Source organism: Vicia villosa, unplaced genomic scaffold (assembly GCF_029867415.1).
Source record: "Vicia villosa cultivar HV-30 ecotype Madison, WI unplaced genomic scaffold, Vvil1.0 ctg.000024F_1_1, whole genome shotgun sequence".
Taxonomy (NCBI): Eukaryota; Viridiplantae; Streptophyta; class Magnoliopsida; order Fabales; family Fabaceae; genus Vicia; species Vicia villosa.
In genome coordinates, this window is record NW_026704956.1 from 590,294 (window position 1) to 611,990 (window position 21,697).

The window sequence follows — 21,697 nt, forward strand, 5'->3', positions numbered from 1 at the left end:
CATTCTGAACCAATCAAACAGCCATTGAAAATCTCCAGTCAGCACAGGGTACCATGGTCTCCAAACCACGATGTCTCTGCAGAGATTTTCTTCTTCCATCTCATCTGCAGGTATCCTCTCTTCAAGAACTCTTCTGTTCCTGATGAGATGGTGATAGCTGCTTTCACCAGCTTCCAAGAGACGACCACGAACACCAGGTGTGTCAGACATGATCCTTCTCTGGACGTCCGTAGCCCTAACCAGAAAATCCTGACGAAATGCATCCCAGAGGTTGCAAGTAGCATACTCATCTAGATGGTTAAGATGAGCAGCACCCAGAATCTCCAACCAGCTATTTACATCAGAATGTAAAAGCTCTAGAAATGATTGAGTGGTAGGTGTTGGAGGGTTGACAGTGAACCTGGAGTCGGGAAACACAACACTGTAGGGGTTAGGTGTTCTGGTGGGAAAAGGGTGTGAGAGAGATGAGGATATATCTGAGGGATGGGTTGAAGGAGAGGAGATATCAGATGGTGAAGAAGGTGGTTCCAAAGAGATGAATGAAGAGGAAGAGGTGGTGGAAGTCTGTGAAGAGGGAGGTGATTGAGGGGTACCGTCAAGGGGTTGATACACACGTCTAGAGTAGTTTCCAGACATCATAGCTTCAAAGGGATTCACCTTGAGAGGGTCATAGGTGATCTTTACTCTTTTTGGTTTGTTTTCTGGTTCATCAGTTGCCTTTCTCTTTTGTTTTCGATCAGTTTCTTGATTTCCAGAGCTTGACGAGGGATTCATGATGAAGTTGCAGATAGTGAAAACTGCTAGGGTTTATGATATGAATGCAAAAAGAGAGAGAACGAAAAAGAAACTGAATGCAAGAGAGAGAGAAATATAAGAGGGAAAAGAGACGTTTGAAGAGTATAAAAAGAAACTGAAATGATGAATGGCATTTAATGTTACATGACGTGAGGAGAGATAATAATGACAAAAGAAGTGATTAGCACAGTTACCTAAGTAGGCATCCCCTCAACTGCACGCACGTTTGTCCAGAAATATTGAACACGTGTTTACCATCTGGATAGCCAGTTACAGCTGTTTTACTTTTAAAGAGATTCTGAGTCAACTTAGACAATGAAACGTTAGTAATAACAGAATCACTACTTCTAATTGATTACAATCAGAACTTCTTATAAAAGACTAATCCAATCTCATTTCAGAAGATACTCATACATAAGATCTTCTCATTTTCTCATTCTGGGCATAAATCCATACTGATATTCTTCAGAATGAACTTAAACCTATCTTCAGAAAGGGGTTTTGTAAAGATATCAGCCCATTGATGGTCTGTATCCACAAAGTTTAAAGATATAACACCCTTCTGAACATAGTCCCTTATGAAATAATGTTTAATCTCAATATGTTTAGCTTTTGAATGTAAGATAGAATTCTTAGATAAACATATAGCATAAGTATTATCACAGAAGATAGGAATGTTACTCTCATATATCTGATAATCTTCTAGCTGACTTCTCATCCAGAGCATTTGTGTGCTACATCCAGCAGCAGCAACATATTCTGCTTCTGTTGTTGAGAGGGCAATTGTAGCTTGCTTCTTGCTGTACCATGAGATCAGATGACTTCCAAGAAATTGACAACTTCCAGAAGTACTTTTCCTTTCAATTCTATCTTCAGCATAGTCAGCATCATAGAATCCTACTAAGTTGTATTCTTTGGATCTTCTGTAAACTAAACCAACATTAGTAGTACCTTTCAGATACCTCAGAATTCTCTTAACCGCAGCTAAATGAGATTCTCTTGGATCTGATTGGAATCTAGCACACAAACAAACACTAAAGAGAATGTCAGGTCTAGAAGCAGTTAGGTATAGAAGAGATCCAATCATACCTCTGTACAACTTCTGATCTACCTTCTTACTTACCTCATCCTTACCTAGGACACATGTTGGATGCATAGGAGTTTTGGCTTCTTTGCTTTCAGAAAGATTAAACTTCTTCAGAAGTTCTTTCACATACTTCGTTTGATGAACATAGGTTCCATCAGAAGTTTGGTTGATTTGAATCCCAAGGAAATACTTGAGTTCTCCCATCATGCTCATTTCAAATTCAGCCTGCATAGACTCAGCAAACTCCTTTCCAAGTGTAGCATTAGATGTTCCAAAGATAATATCATCAACATATATTTGACAAATTAAAATATCCTTTTTAAATGTTTTACAAAAGAGAGTAGTGTCCACTTTTCCTCTAGTGAAACCATTTTCCAGAAGGAAAGAACTTAAACGTTCATACCAAGCTCTAGGAGCTTGTTTCAATCCGTATAATGATTTCTTTAATTTAAAAACATGATTTGGAGACTTGGAGTCTTCAAAACCAGGAGGTTGATGAACATAAACTTCTTCATCTATATAACCATTTAAGAAGGCACTCTTGACATCCATCTGATAAAGAGTGATGTTATGTTGAGTGGCAAAAGAAATTAATAGACGAATAGATTCTAACCTGGCCACTGGTGCAAAGGTTTCTGTGTAGTCAATCCCTTCTTGCTGACTATAACCTTGAGCAACCAGTCTGACTTTGTTTCTTACCACTTCTCCCTTCTCGCTTAGCTTGTTTTTGAACACCCACTTAGTGCCAATGATGTTAAATCCTTTTGGTCTAGGAACCAAGTCCCATACATCATTCCTTGTAAACTGATTGAGTTCTTCTTGCATGGCAATTATCCAGTCTGGATCTTCTAGAGCTTGATCAACAGAAGTTGGCTCGATCAAAGAAACAAGACCTAATTGACATTCTGCATTGTTCTTAAGGAATGCCCTTGTTCTGATGGGATCATCTTTCTTCCCAAGGATCACATCTTCTGAATGAGCTGAAGCAAGTCTAGGTGATCTTCTGATTGTTGGCTCTTCAGAAATCCTGAGATTCTCTAAAAATGCAGCAACTTGATCTTCTGATCCATTGCTTCTGAGACTGCCAGCTTCTGCAGCATTGCTTCTTGGTTCTACTGCTTCTGATATATCAATATCACAATCTGCAAAATTCTCAAACTGCTTTGGTTTTTCAAGACCAAGCTTATCATCAAACCTGATATTGATTGATTCTTCTACAATCAATGTTTCAGTATTGTATACTCTGTAGCCTTTAGAGCGTTCAGAATATCCAAGAAGGAAACACTTTTGTGCTTTAGAATCAAACTTACCAAGATGATCTTTAGAATTCAGAATAAAACATACACATCCAAAAGGATGGAAATATGAAATGTTGGGCTTTCTGTTCTTCCACAATTCATAAGGAGTCTTATTTAGAATAGGTCTGATAGAGATTCTATTCTGAATATAACACGCAGTGTTTATTGCTTCTGCCCAGAAATGCTTAGCCATATTGGTTTCATTGATCATGGTTCTAGCCATTTCTTGTAGAGTCCTATTCTTTCGTTCTACAACTCCATTTTGTTGTGGAGTTCTAGGACAAGAGAAATCATGGGCAATACCATTTTCTTTGAAGAACTCCTCAAAGAATTTGTTCTCAAATTCACCACCATGATCACTTCTAACCTTTAGGATTTTACACTCTTTCTCAGATTGGATCTGAGTGCAGAATTCAAAGAATACTGAATGAGACTCATCCTTGTGTTTCAAGAACTTTACCCATGTCCAGCGGCTATAATCATCAACGATGACTAATCCATATTTCTTCCCTCTGACAGATGCTGTTTTGACTGGGCCAAACAGATCAATGTGCAAGAGTTCTAACGGCCTTGAGGTAGAAACAACATTCTTAGACTTGAATGCAGGTCTGGAGAACTTGCCCTTCTGACATGCTTCACAAAGAGCATCTGATTTGAATTTCAGATTTGGGAGTCCTCTGACCAGATTTAGTTTGTTAATTTGAGAAATCTTTCTCAAACTAGTATGACCTAATCTTCTGTGCTAGACCCATTGCTCTTTAGAAACAGACATAAGACATGTCACCTTCTGCTTCTCAAGATCAGAAAGATCAATCTTATAAATGTTGTTCTTCCTCTTGCCTGTAAATAGGATTGAGCCATCCTTCTGACTTACAGCCTTGCAAGACTTTTGATTGAAGATTATATCATAACCATTGTCACTTAATTGACTTATGGACAATAAGTTATGCGTTAATCCTTCTACAAGAAGTACATTAGTTATGGAAGGAGAGTTACCAAGACTTATGGTTCCAGAGCCAATGATTTTGCCCTTCTGATCTCCTCCAAACTTGACTTCTCCACCTGGTTTAAGCACCAGGTCTTGGAATGTAGACCTTCTTCCCGTCATGTGTCGCGAGCACCCAGAGTCCAGGTACCATGACATTTTGCTTTTTGTCCTCTTTGCCGCCAAGGATATCTGCAATAGAAATTATCTTCTCCTTAGGTACCCACAATTTCTTGGGTCCTTTCTTGTTAGTTCTCCTCAAGTTCTGATTGAACTTGGGTTTAGCAAAATATTTAACAGGAGGAACAGCATGATATTCTTTAGGTTTGTCAGCATGATATTTCTTAGGATAAGTCACAAGCTTCTTGGTGTGAACAGTGTTAAACTTCTGTGCATGTGAAGTGAGCCTAATATCATGTGCATGGCCATATTTGAACTGATCATACAATGGCTTGTATGTGATCTTCAGATAATCAATAGGTTCAAATTTATGTGAGGTATCACCCTCATAGCCAAAACCAAACCTTCTGTTTCCAGAAACACCATATATCATAGAAGCAAGATGACTTCTGCCAATACTTCTAGATAAGAACTTTCTGAAGCTCGAGTCATATTCTTTCAGAATATGATTCATGCTAGGAATGGATTTTTCTGTTTCAGAAGATGATCCACTATCTTTGGATAGATTTAAAACTTTTTCCTTCAGTTCACAATTTTCCACTTCCAGCTTCTTAGTTTCAAATTCAAACTGCTTTTTCAGCTTTTTGTATTTGATACTAAGATGAGCCTTGAGTTCCAGAAGTTCTGTTAAACTGGAAACTAACTCTTCTCTAGATAGTTCAGAAAATACCTCTTCAGAATCTGATTCTGATGTAGATTCTGATCCATCATCTTCTGTAGCCATCAACGCGAAGTTGGCCTGCTCTCCTTCAGAGTCTGATTCTGATTCTGATTCAGAATCATCCCATGTTTCCATAAGACCTTTCTTCTTATGAAACTTCTTCTTGGGATTCTCCTTCTGAAGTTTTGGACACTCGTTCTTGTAATGTCCAGGCTCATTGCACTCATAGCAGACAGCCTTCTTCTTGTCAGATCTTCTGTCACCAGAAGATTCTCCTCGTTCAAATTTCTTTGAACTTCTGAAGCCTCTGAACTTCCTTTGCTTGCTCTTCCAGAGTTGGTTTACCCTTCTGGAGATCATGGACAGTTCATCTTCTTCTTCAGATTCTGATTCTTCAGGATCTTCTTCTCTAGCCTGAAAAATGTTAGTGCATTTTTTAACATTAGATTTTAATGCAATAGACTTACCTTTCTTCTGAGGCTCGTTTGCATCCAGCTCTATTTCCTGGCTTCTCAAGGCACTGATAAGCTCTTCCAAAGAAACTTCATTCAGATTCTTTGCAATCTTGAATGCTGTTACCATTGGACCCCATCTTCTGGGCAAGCTTCTGATGATCTTCTTTACATGATCAGCCTTGGTGTAGCCTTTGTCCAGAACTCTTAATCCAGCAGTCAGAGTTTGAAATCTTGAAAACATCTTTTCAATGTCTTCATCATCCTCCATCTTGAAGGCTTCGTACTTCTGGATTAGAGCAAGAGCTTTAGTCTCCTTGACTTGAGCATTTCCCTCATGGGTCATTTTCAATGACTCATATATATCATGGGCAGTTTCCCTGTTAGATATCTTCTCATACTCAGCATGAGAGATAACATTCAGCAAAACAGTCCTGCATTTGTGATGATTTTTGAAATCTTTCTTTTGATCATCAGTCATTTCGCTTCTCGTGAGCCTTACACCAGTAGCTTTAACAGGATGTTTATAACCATCCAACAGAAGATCCCATAGATCAGCATCCAGACCAAGAAAGTAACTTTCCAATTTATCTTTCCAATATTCAAAGTTCTCACCATCGAATACTGGTGGTCTAGTATAACCATTGTTACCATTGTATTGCTCAGCAGAGCCAGATGTAGATGCAGTTGGATTTGTTTGAACTTCACCAGCCATCTTTTACTGAAGCGTTTTTCTCTTCCTGAATCTTTTCTAAACACGGTTAAGTGCTTGCACCTTAGAACCGGCGCTCTGATGCCAATTGAAGGATAGAAAAACACTTAGAAAGGGGGGGTTTGAATAAGTGTAGTCTTAAAAACTAGAACGATAAAAACAATTTGCACAGTTATTTTTATCCTGGTTCGTTGTTAACTAAACTACTCCAGTCCACCCCCACGGAGTGATTTACCTCACCTGAGGATTTAATCCACTAATCGCAACAGATTACAATGGTTTTCCACTTAGCCCACGACTAAGTCTTCTAGAGTATCCTGATCACAACCTGATCACTCTAGGAACAAATGCTTAGACACAAGTTAAGACTTTCTTAGAGTATCCTGACCACCACGTGATCACTCTAATTACAACTACTTAGACACAAGCTAAGACTTCCTAGAGTATCCTGATCAACACTTGATCACTCTAGTTACTTACAAATTAATGTAATCAAATAAGAGTATTACAAATGCTTCTGAAAAGATATAATCACAACAGTGATATTTCTCTTAACGTTTAAGCTTAATCTCACTAATATATTACAACAGCAATGTAGTGAGCTTTGATGAAGATGAAGTTTCTGAGCTTTGAGTTTGAACAGCGTTTCAGCAAGTTAATTGTTAGCAAATCGTCTGGAAAATGGTAACCTTGCTTCTCATCAGAACTTCATATTTATAAGCACTTGAGAAGATGACCGTTGGGCGCATTTAATGCTTTGCGTGTTCCGTACAGCATTGCATTTAATGTTTCACGCTTTTGTCAACTACCTCGAGCCTTGTTCACGCTGTGTCTACTGACGTTGCCTTTAATAGCTTCCAACGTTCCTTTTGTCAGTCAGCGTAGCCTGCCACCTGTACTTTCTTCTGATCTGATGTTTATGTATACAACGTTTGAATATCATCAGAGTCAAACAGCTTGGTGCATAGCATCTTCTTGTCTTCTGACCTTGAAGTGCTTCTGAGCGTGATACCATGAGAACTTCAGTGCTTCTGCTTCTGATCTCAAGTTCTTCTGATGCTTCCATAGACCCATGTTCTGATTCTGCCTTGACCATCTTCTGATGTCTTGCCAGACCATGTTCTGATGTTGCATGCTGAACCTTCTGAGACAAAGCTTCTGAGCGCTGATTTGTGCATACTCTTTATATATTTCCTGAAAGGGAAATTGCAATGTATTAGAGTACCACATTATCTCACACAAAATTCATATCCTTGTTATCATCAAAACTAAGAATATTGATCAAAACAAATCTTGTTCTAACACGTTTTTCCCTTTTAAAAAGTTGCGACATGATTAAAACGTCACAACATGAAATTTAAATTTTTTAAATTTTCCACCATGTTAATGTTACAATATTTTTAATTTTATTTTATAATCGCAATGTAGTAGTCACGTTGCAATTTAAAAAAAAACTAGTAACAAATTTGTGCATACGCACGTGTTCTGTTCAGTTACGCGAATTTGGATACATCATTTATTTTAAATAAAAATGTTAAAAAAGAAACAAAAATTTAGATAAATAATTGATTATTTCATATATAAAAATATTTAGATCAATAATAGATTTTTTTTCCCGTATACCATTTTTGGATTAAAAATATTTAATCATATATATCATTTCTCGTATATAAAAATATTCAAATCAATAATAGATTTTTTCCCGTATATAGACTTCATTTTTGTTTAGGTATCATTTACAGAAATATTTGGATCAATAGTAAATTTCTTATATAAAAATATTTAGATCAATAATAAATTTTTTCACGTATACAATTTTTAAATAAAAAATATTTGGATCATAAATACCATTTTTCGTAAATAATAGGTTTTTTTCCACATACAAATACTATTTTTGTTTAGGTGTCATTTACAAAAATATTGGATCAATATTAAATTTTCGTATATTAAAATATTTAGATCAATAGTATATTTTTTGGCCTATTCTATTTTTGAATAAAAAATATTTGGATCATAAATAACATTTTTCGCATATAAAAATATATAGATTAATAATAGATTTTTTTCCCGTATACAAACTTCATTTTTGTTTAGGTATCATTTACAAAAATATTTGGATCAATAGTAAATTTAGTATATAAAAATATTTAGATCAATAGTAGATTATTTTCCTGTATATCATTTTGGAATAAAAAATATTTGGATCAAAAATACAATTTTTCGTAAATAATAGATTTTTTCCGTATACAAATATTATTTTTAATTAGGTATCATTTACAAAAATATTTAGATCAATATTAAATTTTCGTATATAAAAATATTTAGATCAATAATTGATTTTTTGAATAAATTTTTCCCGTATATCACTTTTGACTAAAAAATATTTCGATCATAAATACCATTTTTCGTATATAAAAAATATATATCAATAATAGTTTTTTTTTTTGGAACAAAGAGGTCAGAAAGTGATGAAAGAGAAAAAAATAGAGAATAAACAGAGATTTGATAAAATATAAGAGTTGTATTATTTTAATAATAAAATTAAGAACTTTACCGTACAAAGACCAAAAAACCATAATTTTAATGTGGTGGCAAAAAATCAAATAAGGGTATTTTGGACTTTTCCACAACCATTAATTTTCTTATATTATAGAAAAAAAATCAAATAAGGGTATTTTAGACTTTTCCACAACCATTAACTTTCTTATATTATAGATTATAGATTGATAGTTTTTTGTTGAAGAAAGAAGTGAGAAAGTGATGAAAGAGAAAAAAAAATAGAGAATAGAGAGAGATTTGATAAGTTTGATAAAATATAAGAGTTGTATTATTTTAATAATAAAATTAAAAACTTTATGGTACAAAGACCAAATAACCACAATTTTAATGTGGTAACAAAAAATCAAATAAGAGTATTTTGGACTTTTCTACAACTATTAATTTTCTTATATTATAGATAAAGTCTGACTTCCCATGTGCTAACGTTCGTTTTAATTTTTTTTAATATTGAAATTATCTAATGACGTTATTATCAAGTCGCAACGTCACTTTTTTAGCTATGGGGTAATGACGTTGTTGAAGAGCTTATTTCTTGTAATGAATAGCTTATTGGGGTCGTCCATACCATAGACACTGGACAAACAGTTGAGGCACATCCAAACCAGGCTTCTATCATCTAGGAAAATTGTCTAATAAGATTTTGTTTGATTTGATTTTCTAAAACTGTTTTAGTATTTTAAATTTGAAAACAATACAATTTATTTGGTAGTTTAATTTAATAAAACTATTTTTAAAAAATATTCTCTAATTAAAATTTTTAAAATATAAAAAATTGGTTTTATAGGTTTTAGTTTTTAATTTTGTAGATTAAGAAGAGGAAAAAACAAGAGAAATTAATATATTTTTCATTAATGAAAATTTTATAATATTATACAACTTTAAAACAATTTTTTAATTAAGATTATAAAATATGTATTTTATTTTATTTTCTTAAAAAACTATTTCTTAAAATTAATTTTAAATAGTTTACAAAACTCATTCAAACAAGCTCTAAAAATTTTGAATCTTGAAAACCATAATTTTTTTCTGATGTAAGTTAACTTGTGACCTAGATCCAAGTACACTCTTCTAAACCCTATAAACCTCACATTCAAAAAAATTATTGGATTGATTGTCAAAGTATTTACAAATACACCTCTCAAACCATAGTTATTAGCTATGATATGGATCATTAGTTATACTAATTATTTAAACTAATTAGTTAGATTAGTTAATTGTAGATAATGGTTATATAAGTCTCAACATACTTCTTAATGTAAAGACAATTTTTTCCTCATTATCAAATATAATTTTCATTACATTTTTTTCATCAATAACTTCTATCGAAAAATAATTAACTAGTCTATCTTCTTCCTCTCCACACCGTGAAACGTTTGAATGAAGTAATTGAATCTTTGTCAAAGATATAAGTTGGCCAATTTAAACCTTTACATACAACCACTATCATAACAAGTGCTACCATCAAAAGAAGATCCACTTAAGAGGCGCACCCATGTGCTTTTTAATCTTTTTTCATCCTTCAACCTAATTTTTTCTTTGGTAAAAGTTAATTCAACCCTTTGTAGCCCCTCATCACCTAACTTTACTAGCTCATTCAATTACACCCACCATGGAAAGAAAGGGTGTTGTTACAATCGAGCATCGCTGTCTAGTATTTTTTTTATGTATAGTTGACAGAGAAATTCTTACCTCATTTAAAATAATACTAAAAAATACATAAAGTCCCCTTACAAATCATACCTAATTTTACTTTTCTAATTGAACTAGCAACATTCAAATGCGAAATATATTGCGTGATTCTTTAATAATTGGTGATTGTGACATAAAATAAAATATAAATAATATTAATTAGTATATCCAAATGGCATTCTACTCAGATTGTACCTTCTTTTGTCCTATTAGTTAACAGTTATGGTGGGGTAGGTAGTTAAGATTGATCAAATGTGGAACACTAGTATGAACAAGATTTATGGGATTGGATGATTTTCCTTGTTATTGATTGGAGTTTTGCATGATTGTGTAGGTACGTGTCTTTACTTTATTTGATTAAAGGTCTTAGTCAAACACTCTACTACCTTTGTGTGTCTGCATGTGTCTGTTGCGCACAACTAAAGAAATATAAGAACACGCGTGGGATAAGAGTTAAATCATAAGAGATTGGAGAAAGTAAAATATTTATGTAAAAAGTATGATTTTCTTTTTATAAAAATAAAAACTAAACAAATACTAGGCATTTTTTTTATGGGAAATGATAAGCTGACACTCTTTTTCTCTTTTTTTTTTTTTTTACACTAATACCGTATAATTATACATATAATACATACATTCTATTATTTTATGATTTGTTTTGTCTCGATTTCTGTGCAAGGAAAATTTTCTTTTGTTAATTTTTACGGTGTAAGCTACAGTGTACAGGAAAAGAGAGTAAGCATAACATAGCTTTTTTTTATAAGCAAGGAATGATATAAAGAGAGTATTAGGGTACTCTAATTTCACTTGCAAAAGACAAGAATAAAGTTCGAAAAAAACATTACCCATCAACTGAAATTATCCTTACAACAATAAATGATTTTTACAAAACTCATAATAATTACACTTGAAATAGAAAATCTTAACGACACAAGTCCACTTCCAAACCTTAAGTTTAATGTTCCACCCTAAATCCGAGACACAAGGTTTAATCTCATTAAAAATAATGCCATTCTTGTGACTCTAAATATTCCACAGATCTGCCAATCAAATCCTACTTGATATTCCTTTCCTCATCCTCCTAAGATGATTATCCCGCAGCCAAATATCCATACTAGTAACTAATTCCTCACCTAAATCCGAACTACCACCAAACCACTCAAAAACTTCAGACTAAACCAATTTAGAGAAAGAACACCCTAAAATTAAATGATTAATCGATTCTACTGCTTCTGAACAAAAGACACACTTAATATCATCAGGATTAGTGATAATACCTTTATGATTCAACATTTTTTTGGTAGGTAATCGATTGTGTAAACTCCTCCACCCAAAAGCTCTTAATCTAAAAGGAACCGACACATTCCAAACGGTAACGAAACAAGCGAGAGTAGAATCAATAGCTCCAACTAACGAAATTGTACGCTTTCTGAAAATCCACCTTAAAAATGAGTCATGAGACAAGCTTTCTTATATCTCTTAGCTAGGTCTATCTCCTCATTCACAATCACCACTCCATCAACCAACATTCTTCTTTTTAGAAAACATGATTGATTATGAGAAATTAGCTTATTTGTAATTGAACGTAATCTCATGGCAAAAACTTTAGCCATCAGCTTATACAAGGATCTCACAAAAGAAATCGGCCTAAAGTCATTCAAATTGAACAGGAAATTAACCTTGGGGATCAAGGTCATATAGTAGGATGCAAAACTACAAGGTAGAGATGCAAAACAATGGAATTGAACAAACATCATCTCATAATCACCTTTAACTCGATTCCCAAACCTTTTAAGAAAGAAGAAGTTAAACTCATTCGTACATGGCTTTTGTCACCATCAAATTGAGAAATAACATAATCTAACTCAAGGGACTAAAGGGGAGCGACAAAAGAAGATTGTCGTCTTTTGGAAGAGAATGAAAGACAATTCCATCAAACTGAGATCTATCAACATTTGATTTTTAAAAATATAGAAAAATGCTTCAAAACATCTTTCCTAATTTCCGATTCTTGTCGAAGTTATAACAACCTATATATAGAAAAAAAATACCGACCACTATTGACACAATTTTACGACGACCTAAATCGATTTAGCAAGCTTTTATTTTAAGTTTTGAATATATGTAACTATAATATTATATTACAAAATAAAAATATATCTAAACAAAAAAAAATACAAATAACAAAAAAAATGAAAGGAGGAGGAAAAGTAAATCCAAAGGTAGTAGAGATATAGACCACATACATATAGGCCTTTTAATTACTTTTTGTCCCAATTAATATATATCCCCCATTCCATTTGCAATGATACCTAGCTAGCATAAAAGTCCTTATCATCTAACTAGCAAGGTGAACCTTTCTTACAGTTAAGTGTCCCAGAAGCAACAGTTATAGAACCCACAAGAGAAGAAGGTCTTGCACTCAAACTTGAAGCTCTTGCATAGCTAGATGAAGTTCCACCACCAGAAGGAGTGAAAAATGCACCATTTAACAACAAATCTCCCTCTGATCTCCAGTTCCAATTCTTCCACTCACTCTCTGGTGCATCTTCATACTTTGTCACCTCTTTGCTGAATCTGATATTGGGTGCAACAAATCTGTTGCCTTGGCTGTTTATGGTAGGGTTTGCACTTCCTCCAATGGCATACATTTCCCAGTGAGTGTAGTCATTGTTTACTACATGGAAATATCCTAGCCTACACCTGTAAATTTTGATACATGATAGAACTTTTCAAACTTGAACAATAATTATATTGGTCCTACAAGATAATTGAGAATTAATCAAGATATTTGAAAAAAGTGATACATTTAGACCCACTTAGATTTTTTGTATCTTTAGCTACAAATTAGCCGTAATCACCGTATTGTATTAAAGTTATAGTTTCTGAAAAAGAATACTTTTTAAAATTTATGATAATATTTGGAAGTTTAAATTAAATTTAAAAATATATACATTTTAAATTTAAGGTTTAATTATATGCACTGACAGTATAAAATTATAAATTATTTTACACTGTCAGTGTATGAACCTTTTTCTCTTAAATTTATAATAATATTTAGTAAAATTACTAAATTTACATTTAAATGTTGTTTTTATCTGTTTTATTTTAGGTCATAAAATCTTTTATTAAATTAATATATTTGATTTTATTTAAAATCTTTTAATTTATAATATATTCAATTGATTTAATTTTTACACATACAATATATATTTTATAATATATTTCATTAAATTTAGTTTTGAAAATAGTAAAATATTAGACATTTAATTTAGTGAAATTTCTCTATTTTTGTTTTTAAAGATTTTATTCTCTCATTTTATTCAGTACCTGTCATTTTACTAATAAGTTAATTACTAATGTTGCCTCATTTTGTCAAACTCACTATAGTCCAAAACATTTTATTATATTAAAAAAAGTCATGCTGTAAAATAGTTGAATAAGTAATATATTTGGTTTATATATAAATAAAATATTTCAATTATTTAATAAATTTTTAAAATGAATTTTTGTTTATAATATTCAGACCAGAAATATAGTTTTAGGGAGTTTAATAAAATATAATCAATTTTACCTTGGCATTCTTTGAACCAGACCTTCACCAAAGTGATTAAAAGCAATTGTGACTTGCATATTTTTATCTTTAATATAAGAATCACTATGACCCAACAACATGACCTTATCATGGTGAGTCATAAAATTGTTAGAAATTGTTATAGCAGTGGACCCATAAATAGCATCAATCAAACCATCTTCACAATTAGACAAAGAGCAATGATCAACCCAAACATGACTTCCACCAAAAATCGACACACCGTCGCCGTCCGATATAGTCCTCCACCCGAAATGCCGTGGGGAGTCCCTCACCATAGCATTCCCACCTTGTTTACAATCATGAATATTTATTCCATGTATGATAATATTGGTCACAAATTGTATAGTAATGCATGGACCACCAGCAATGTGCACACTAGCACCTCTACCATCAATTGTTTTGAAAGAGTTCATGATTAATTCTTCTTTTAATTTTATCACCATGTCTCGCGCGAAGATTATCCATAATGGTTCCTCTTGGATCACCGCGTAACGGAGTGTTCCCGGCTTTGGACTCACTGGATCGTCATCGCCCGAGTCTGTTACAACGTAAATTTTACCGTTTTTTCCACCCATTGCGTTTTTGCCAAACCCAATTGCGCAATCCGCTAGCCTTTGTCTGTTTTTCTCCCAATTGGAGTCACATCTCCAACAATCATCAATGGGGTTTCCACTTCCACAAGATAGGTACCCTAAATTTCTTCTAGCTGAAGAGGCATTAATTTTGCTGCAACAAATAAACAGGTAAATGTCAACATTATTCGCATAAAAAATATTAATGCAATCAGAGCTGTTTTTAGGGTATGCAAAGTAGATTATCACAGATGATCTAAAATTTGATACAGTTATAACGTGTCTAAAATGGTCGTTATAAAATATTTTTGTCAGGATTAAATCATAATGAAATATACCCCAAATTTGATTTGTCACATTTAAAATGTGATTAAATTACGTGAAACTTCCGAAAACTTAAGATGATATGGATGCTAATATTTAATTACCTGTTTACTTCATGGACAACCAATTCAGGATTTTGAAGAGTTGTAGAAGAAATAAGGGTAGGCATGAAAAGGGAGAAGAACAAAAGAACCAAAGAGAAAGGTGTGTTTGTCATGTTGGCTCCAAATAGATAGGTGAGACTTAGAGATGAGAAAGAAAGGAGTAAGGAGAGAGGTGGGAAGTAGTGGACTGAGAAGGTGTGTGTATATAAAGAGTTATAAGAAGGGGTAGATGGTGTGATTAAACTATAACATATGGGACCCAAATGTTTCTTGATTTCTGATTTCACGGGTAACTTTGTTGGTAGTTCTTGTTGGCCGTTAAGCGAGGCCCAAATCATGGCGGAAGATTAAAACAGACAAAATAAAAAATATAAAGTATAGGTACATAAACAGTGAAACCATGTTACTTTGTTAAAATAATGATTAACTTAGTAACATTTCTTTATCCAGAGATAAAGAAATATATGTTGGAATTTCCTGCATTAATGGTGGTATTTAGTTTATTGTAGACTCCAATACTTTTATTGTATTAAGTTTGAAGATGGTGAATTTAGTCCTACATTGCTTAATATTAAGAAGATCTTAAAGTTTTACATTTGAGATATAGCATTAAAAGAGTATATTTAGAGGGACACTCTCCACCTTACCAACCGGTTTTGTAAGGATGAGTTATGTCGAACTCTAATATGGTATCAGAGCTTATTTATCGGGCCATGGGCCGCCCATCAGAGAGACACTCCTCACCTTACCAACCGATTTTATAAGGATGAGTTAGATCAAACTCTAATACTTAAAGATATCGCATGTGTTGTATTTATAAATGAAGACAATTTTTATTTTACAAGTCAGTTTGATAGGATTGACTTAGATTAAAGCACATTTTTTAACATGATATCAATTTGGGAGACTACTTATTATCAAATTTCCGCTATCAATTCATCCACTATTTATTTTTAAGTTGTTTGTCCTAAGGTGTGCAGGGTTGGATGCACACTATGTGCATTGGGGCTCAAGCCCCCATAAAATTTATTAGACACACTTTTAAATATCCGGTCACCATACATTCATACCTATCCTTTTAATTTTTTAGTTTCCTGAAATACATATACAGTTTAGAGTAGACCATAGATGTACATGTATGAAACAGAAAATTCAAGAATTGCACTAATGTTCACGAAGGTATTCATACACTAATGACTGCTTTATAGGGGTAGTTAATTAGATTTTAGGCCGTGTGTTACTACTATTTTGATGAACATATAATTGAATGGCCAATAGCACTTGTGGATCTCCTTTAGGATTTAACAAAACAAGGCTATTATTTATTTATTTATTTATTTATTTTTTAAGTGAAAAAGTGCTTAAAATTAAACAGCAGAAGCAGCAACAAACATTACAGCAGGGTCCCTAAAGGGAACACCATCAATCCAAGTTCTAGAGCCTAAAGAGTGCCCCAAACCAACAAGGTTGTGAGCATCAAATTTCAGATTTCTACCAATGAACATAACAGAACCAAACTTAATCTTCCTAAGGAGCATCCTACAATCAGCCGCAATGGGCTCGATAACAGCATTAACCGCTAAGGAATTGACACAATTGACAACCGTTTTGGCATCTGATTGTAAAATGACAGCTTCAAAATTTATTAGTTATGCTATTGTGTGATGCAAATTTTAGGATATTGTATCCAACATCTCAATAAATACATAAATAATGAATGAGTTTTTTTGTCTTCTTAAATCAATTTAATTGATAGTGTTTTAAAATATTTAATTGAAGATGGCGGGTTCGGACAATTGACATTGGGTTGGCCTAGCGATGAAGACTTCGGTCTTAAGAGTGTGCTCCTCTCAATGTCTTGAGTTTGAATCCTACTAGGTGCTATCACCATTGTGTTGGGCTAGTCTATACAGAACATTGTTCTGACTTTAAACAGGGCCCCCGCTAGTGGACGGTGGGATAGGTCCCTCTTGGACAAATCGGTCGCAAAGCCGGATATCAAAATTTCTAAAAAAATAAAAAATTATTTACTTTTAAAGTCTGAAACTCAAGCCATTGAATTACTCCACTTATAAAAACAAATGAATGTGTATGTAAATTGAAATGGAATAAAAACATGGCACTAATGCAGAAAAAAGCTTTTACATCGGGCCAAAAGTACATTTTATATCGAGTCTGGATCCGATGTAAATCTAAGTGATGTAATAAATCAGAGACATTTTATATCGGGCCACAGCCTGATGTGAAAAATCCACATACCACATCGGTTGAACGTTAGGTCTGATGTGAAAAAAAATCAATTTTTTTTTTATAAAAAGCATGTCATACTTTACATTGGTTGGCTTAGAGGCCCGATGTAAGATATTATTTTTAACATCGGTTTCTCCAACTACCCGATGTAATAAACAAGTTTTTACATCTGTTCACTCAATTATCCGATGTAATAAGTTTGCTACTTTTTAGCGAATTCAGGGTTTTTTCCATCCCTGTAATTTTTTTCGTACCTAATTTTTCATATTTTTCCAATACCACACAGACCATAGTTAGGTCACTATTTTTCACCCACATCACATAGACCACATTTAGATCACTATTTTCATATTTTTCTAACCAATAAAGTAAAATTTCATTGCACCAAATAGCTAGGATGCATATATATATATATATATATATATATATACTTCAAAATGAGCAGTTGATTTACAAAAGTATTAATCTAAGATACACATAAGTGTACAAAATTATAAGAAAGTTTACACACGGTGGACTACTACAACAATAACAAAACAAGTGAAACCATACAAAAATATTCAACCATTTATAAGTCCTTTCATGCACTTGAAATACCAACATGCATCCACGAGAAGATGAGTTGTAGCTTCTGTAGACAACACCAAAATCACATTTGCTGACAATAAACAATAACACCAATTAACATCAGCAGACAACACCAAAGTCAAGAAACTCAAACCATGGTGAACATTCTGGTACCCTTGAAGGCTGCTGAAGAGTTCTTTGCCTCGGATCGGTTTTGGCTTCTCTGCAGAAGCGGTTGTCTAAATCGATGGTGTCGACGTGTGGCAACGACTTCTGCGTCTCATAGCTGGCGGGCAGTGATAACTTTGCATCCTGTGTAGGTGACGCTTTGATGGAATTAAGACCCTTGGAGGTTGCCTCAAAGCATCTCCGGGACACTTTGATATCTGCGTGCAACGTGGCAACCTGTCCTTTGGCCGTATAGTACTTCATTTTGAGGTGGAAGGTTGAGGGTTTTGCTATCAGCTCGGCAAGAGTGGGACGTCTATAGATGCACTGATAGACGGATAGGCATTCCACGGCCAAGAATTGGACTTTTATGGCCTTGGGCGTCTCAGCTGCTCCAAATGATACGATCAACTCCACAAATCCCCAAGGTTTGAATATAACACCATCGAATCCCTGCAGATCTGAGCCCACGTACGGATTAAGATGGCTCTCATCCAGTTGCAGGGTGGAGAACAGTTGTGAGTACATGATATTTACTGAACTGCCCCGATTGACCAAGATGCGCCAAACGTCAAAGTTTGCCATCATGGCCTTGACGAGCAGAGGAATAGTAGCGTTAAGGGCGCCATGGGGAGTTCCTTCTTGTAGAAGGCAATCGAGATGAAATTTCCCCGGGTATGATTTAGTGTAGCAGTCTTGCCCGAACTTGCGCAAATAAGCTTCTCGAACTTACGTTTTACCGATCCCACCATAAATTTGTTGAATCCTCCGTCGGGGATGACCATTGTGGATGGGTATGATTCCCAGGGGCTATGGGAGGAGAAGAACGTAGGAACATTGGCCCAGTCGGGGATGTAGAAATCCTTAGACCGTGTAACACTCATGGCGACCTGAAGGGCAGTGGCATCCTTGGAGGATGGTTTTTCCTCGCCGACGGTCTTTGTTTCTTGGGGAGCTTCCTACTTCTTAGCATACTGCTTCAGGTGTCAATTGCTAATGAGTATCTCGATCGCGTCCTTCAAATGAATGCAATCTTATGTGTTATGTCTGTGGCTCTTGTGGAACCGACAAAATTTTGATTTGTCCACGTTGGGTCGGGCAAGTAGTTACTTTGGGAAGCGTACCCCGACTTTCTTTAATTTTGAATTAACACATTCTATTACAATGCGCCCGCGAGATGCATTCAGCGAAGTATAGTCTCGGAACTTTCCGGGAGGGCCTTTGTAATCTCGGACGTCCCGGGTTTTGTCCTCCTTCTTTTTGTCGGTTCCTCGGTGATATCCATCTTCCTGTCTAGCGTTCCTGGTATTCTCCTCGTGTCGGGAGTCTCGGACTGCGTGGGCAGCTTCCTTTTCCTTGTATTGAATATAAGTTTGAGCTTTGAGGTAGAAGGTGTCGAGTGTGGCAGGCGTCTCTATGCAAAGAACTTTGGTGAAATCGGAACGAGGCCGGAGTCCTCGTTCTTGCAAGTACTTCTTCATGTCGGTTGTGGTTGACATTTGGAAGGCCTCTTTGTTGAACCTTTTAATGTAGGCCTTAATTGACTCATCTTTGCCCTGGATGATATTTCCAAGGAGGTTTCAAATTTGGGGTGCATGCATGAAGTAGTGAAGTTTCGCGAGAACAATCGACCAAGAACCTTCAGGAAGTAATAGATTCATTTGGTAGGCTCTTGTACCACGCCATTGCTCCTTTGTGCAGTGTGGTCGGGAATAATCAGAATTTGATTGCCCCCGGAACCCCACGGTAGTCAAGGAGGGCGTCAATGTTTTCAATATGCTCGTCTGGGTCCACAGTGCCATCGTACGTACCAAGAGGACGAGGCTTCTCTAGAACGACGGGTAGAGGCGTCTCCAATACTGCTCGGGAAAGAGGGCCGCGACGTTCCTCTTCCTCGTCGCTCTAGATAAGTGACGGGGAGGGACTGTCGCTCCGCCTTTGATGCCGATGACGGTCTGCGGGTCAAGGGGAAGGCGTTCTAGTGCATTCCTCCGACCGAGGTGATGGAATGCACCGACGAGAACGGTAATCTTCCTTCCTTTTCTTGGCAAGGGTAGAACGGTGTTCGCACCGGGTTGGAGAATGATGACGCTTCTCGGATGCCAAGGCCTCCTGCTCGGGACAAGAGTGTCTGCGAGGAGGGGTTTTAGCATGATGCTTTTGCTACAATTCCCTAATCCGGTCATTTTACTGATGGATTAAGGCGTTAGTCTGGTTCAAGGATGCGAATATGGCAGCCACAGTGGGATCAGCGTTGGGTGGCGCTGTGACCAAAGGAGTGTCCTCGGGAAGAGGATCTTGATGATTCTTGCCACTGGTAGTTCCACAATGGAAAATGGGGGTATCCCGGGCATCTTCTGAGGAGGGAGATGCCATGACGCCGTCACGGGGCTAAGAGACGTCATTGTTTGGATGTGTGATCCCAATGAATGTTATGACTTTGTCTATAACATCAGGTTCAGAAGTGTTAGCTATTCATATTCAGAACCACGTAATATTATAATCTGGTTATGTATGCTGAACATGTGTGATCCCAGGTCTCATTGACTCTTTCCTAAGAGTAATCAAATAATGAGGGATCCTTGTATTCTGCTTGTGCTACATTAATAACAGATCTAATGTCTTGACATTAGAATTGACATCCGAGTCTGTCATACCAGAATTTTCAATTGGTATCAGAGCAGGCATCCTGTCTGTTTCTGGATGAGATCCGTAAGGGATAAATTTTGGTTGTGGTAAAAGCAGAAGAGTGTTTGAACAAATAATATTCATATTGTATGGTACCTTGAAGTGGAGGATGGACCTATATGATTAGATCAACCTGACCTAAGAGCTGTGATGCTGGAACGAAGAATGCTAAGTCCAAGGACTTCATGCGGGAGTGAAGAACTTGAATTTAACTACAAATTCAATTGGTATCTATGAATAGAGAAGAAGCTCATCAAAACCTTCATGCGGGAGTGAAGATATTGATAAGGTAACCTCTGTTGTCTGTGAGTTCATCAAGTCAGGATTTTGGTTTGGTCTAATCAGTTGCTTGGTGCAGAAGCAAGCATTGTGCAAGGTTGAGTAATACTCAATCTGTAGTTGTCATGCTTACTACTAACACTTAAAGTAAGCATTGTGTGAATTCTGTTGATATATGACTATTTTTCTGCTGCATAGTCTCTGAGAAACCCTAGGGTTATGAAGGATCAACAGAATGTATGGCAGGTATTGACAGCTATAATTAAAGTGTCAAAGATACTTGAGTAATCTCTCAAGTCCACTCATAATGGCATGGTTTATTAGAGCTGATGAATGTCACCTAATCAATGATGTTCATAATTATCTGCAAGTGTGTACCTTGAAATCTTCAAGGTTGAAGTGTTCCTAGAAGAAGGAACTGATGTCCTATCTGATGTTGGGACATTAAGAACTGGTATGCAGCTACCAGCTGAAGAACAGATGTTCTGGTACTGAACTAATGTAGTGTGAGAACATTGGTTTGGAACCTACTCCTGATCTGAAGAGGAGACATCTGGCTAAGTTAATCAGGACACGATTAACATGTGCTCAGTTACACTAAGAATAACTCATAAAGGTATTCCTTTCTAATCCTTTATGTTGTACTTTTGAAGAGCTTATATCTGTAAGTTTCCTCTAATCAACGAAACCAGATAAGTATTCATAACCATAGAGCAGTTGTTGGAGCTGAAT

At 35.3% G+C, this 21,697-nt stretch overlaps 1 protein-coding gene across 1 annotated transcript; it reads right to left on the bottom strand.

Moving 5' to 3' along the window:
• Positions 1 to 12,624: 12,624 nt before the first annotated feature.
• On the bottom strand, positions 12,625 to 15,206 carry LOC131622048 (probable pectate lyase 18). Its single transcript, XM_058893093.1, has 3 exons — positions 15,014 to 15,206; positions 13,993 to 14,739; positions 12,625 to 13,121 (listed from the first exon to the last, which is right to left on the bottom strand). The coding sequence occupies exons 1-3, from the start codon at positions 15,124 to 15,126 to the stop codon at positions 12,761 to 12,763; spliced, it is 1,221 nt and encodes a 406-aa protein (XP_058749076.1). The 5' UTR covers positions 15,127 to 15,206; the 3' UTR covers positions 12,625 to 12,760.
• Between the last annotated feature and the right edge of the window lie 6,491 nt (positions 15,207 to 21,697).

Coding starts and splice junctions, on each gene's coding strand:
- LOC131622048 (XM_058893093.1), bottom strand. CDS start 15,126: ATGACAAACACACCTTTCTCTTTGGTTCTTTTGTTCTTCTCCCTTTTC. Junction 14,740..15,013: donor GTTGTCCATGAAGTAAACAG/GTAATTAAATAT, acceptor TATTTGTTGCAG/CAAAATTAATGCCTCTTCAG. Junction 13,122..13,992: donor CTGGTTCAAAGAATGCCAAG/GTAAAATTGATT, acceptor CAAAATTTACAG/GTGTAGGCTAGGATATTTCC.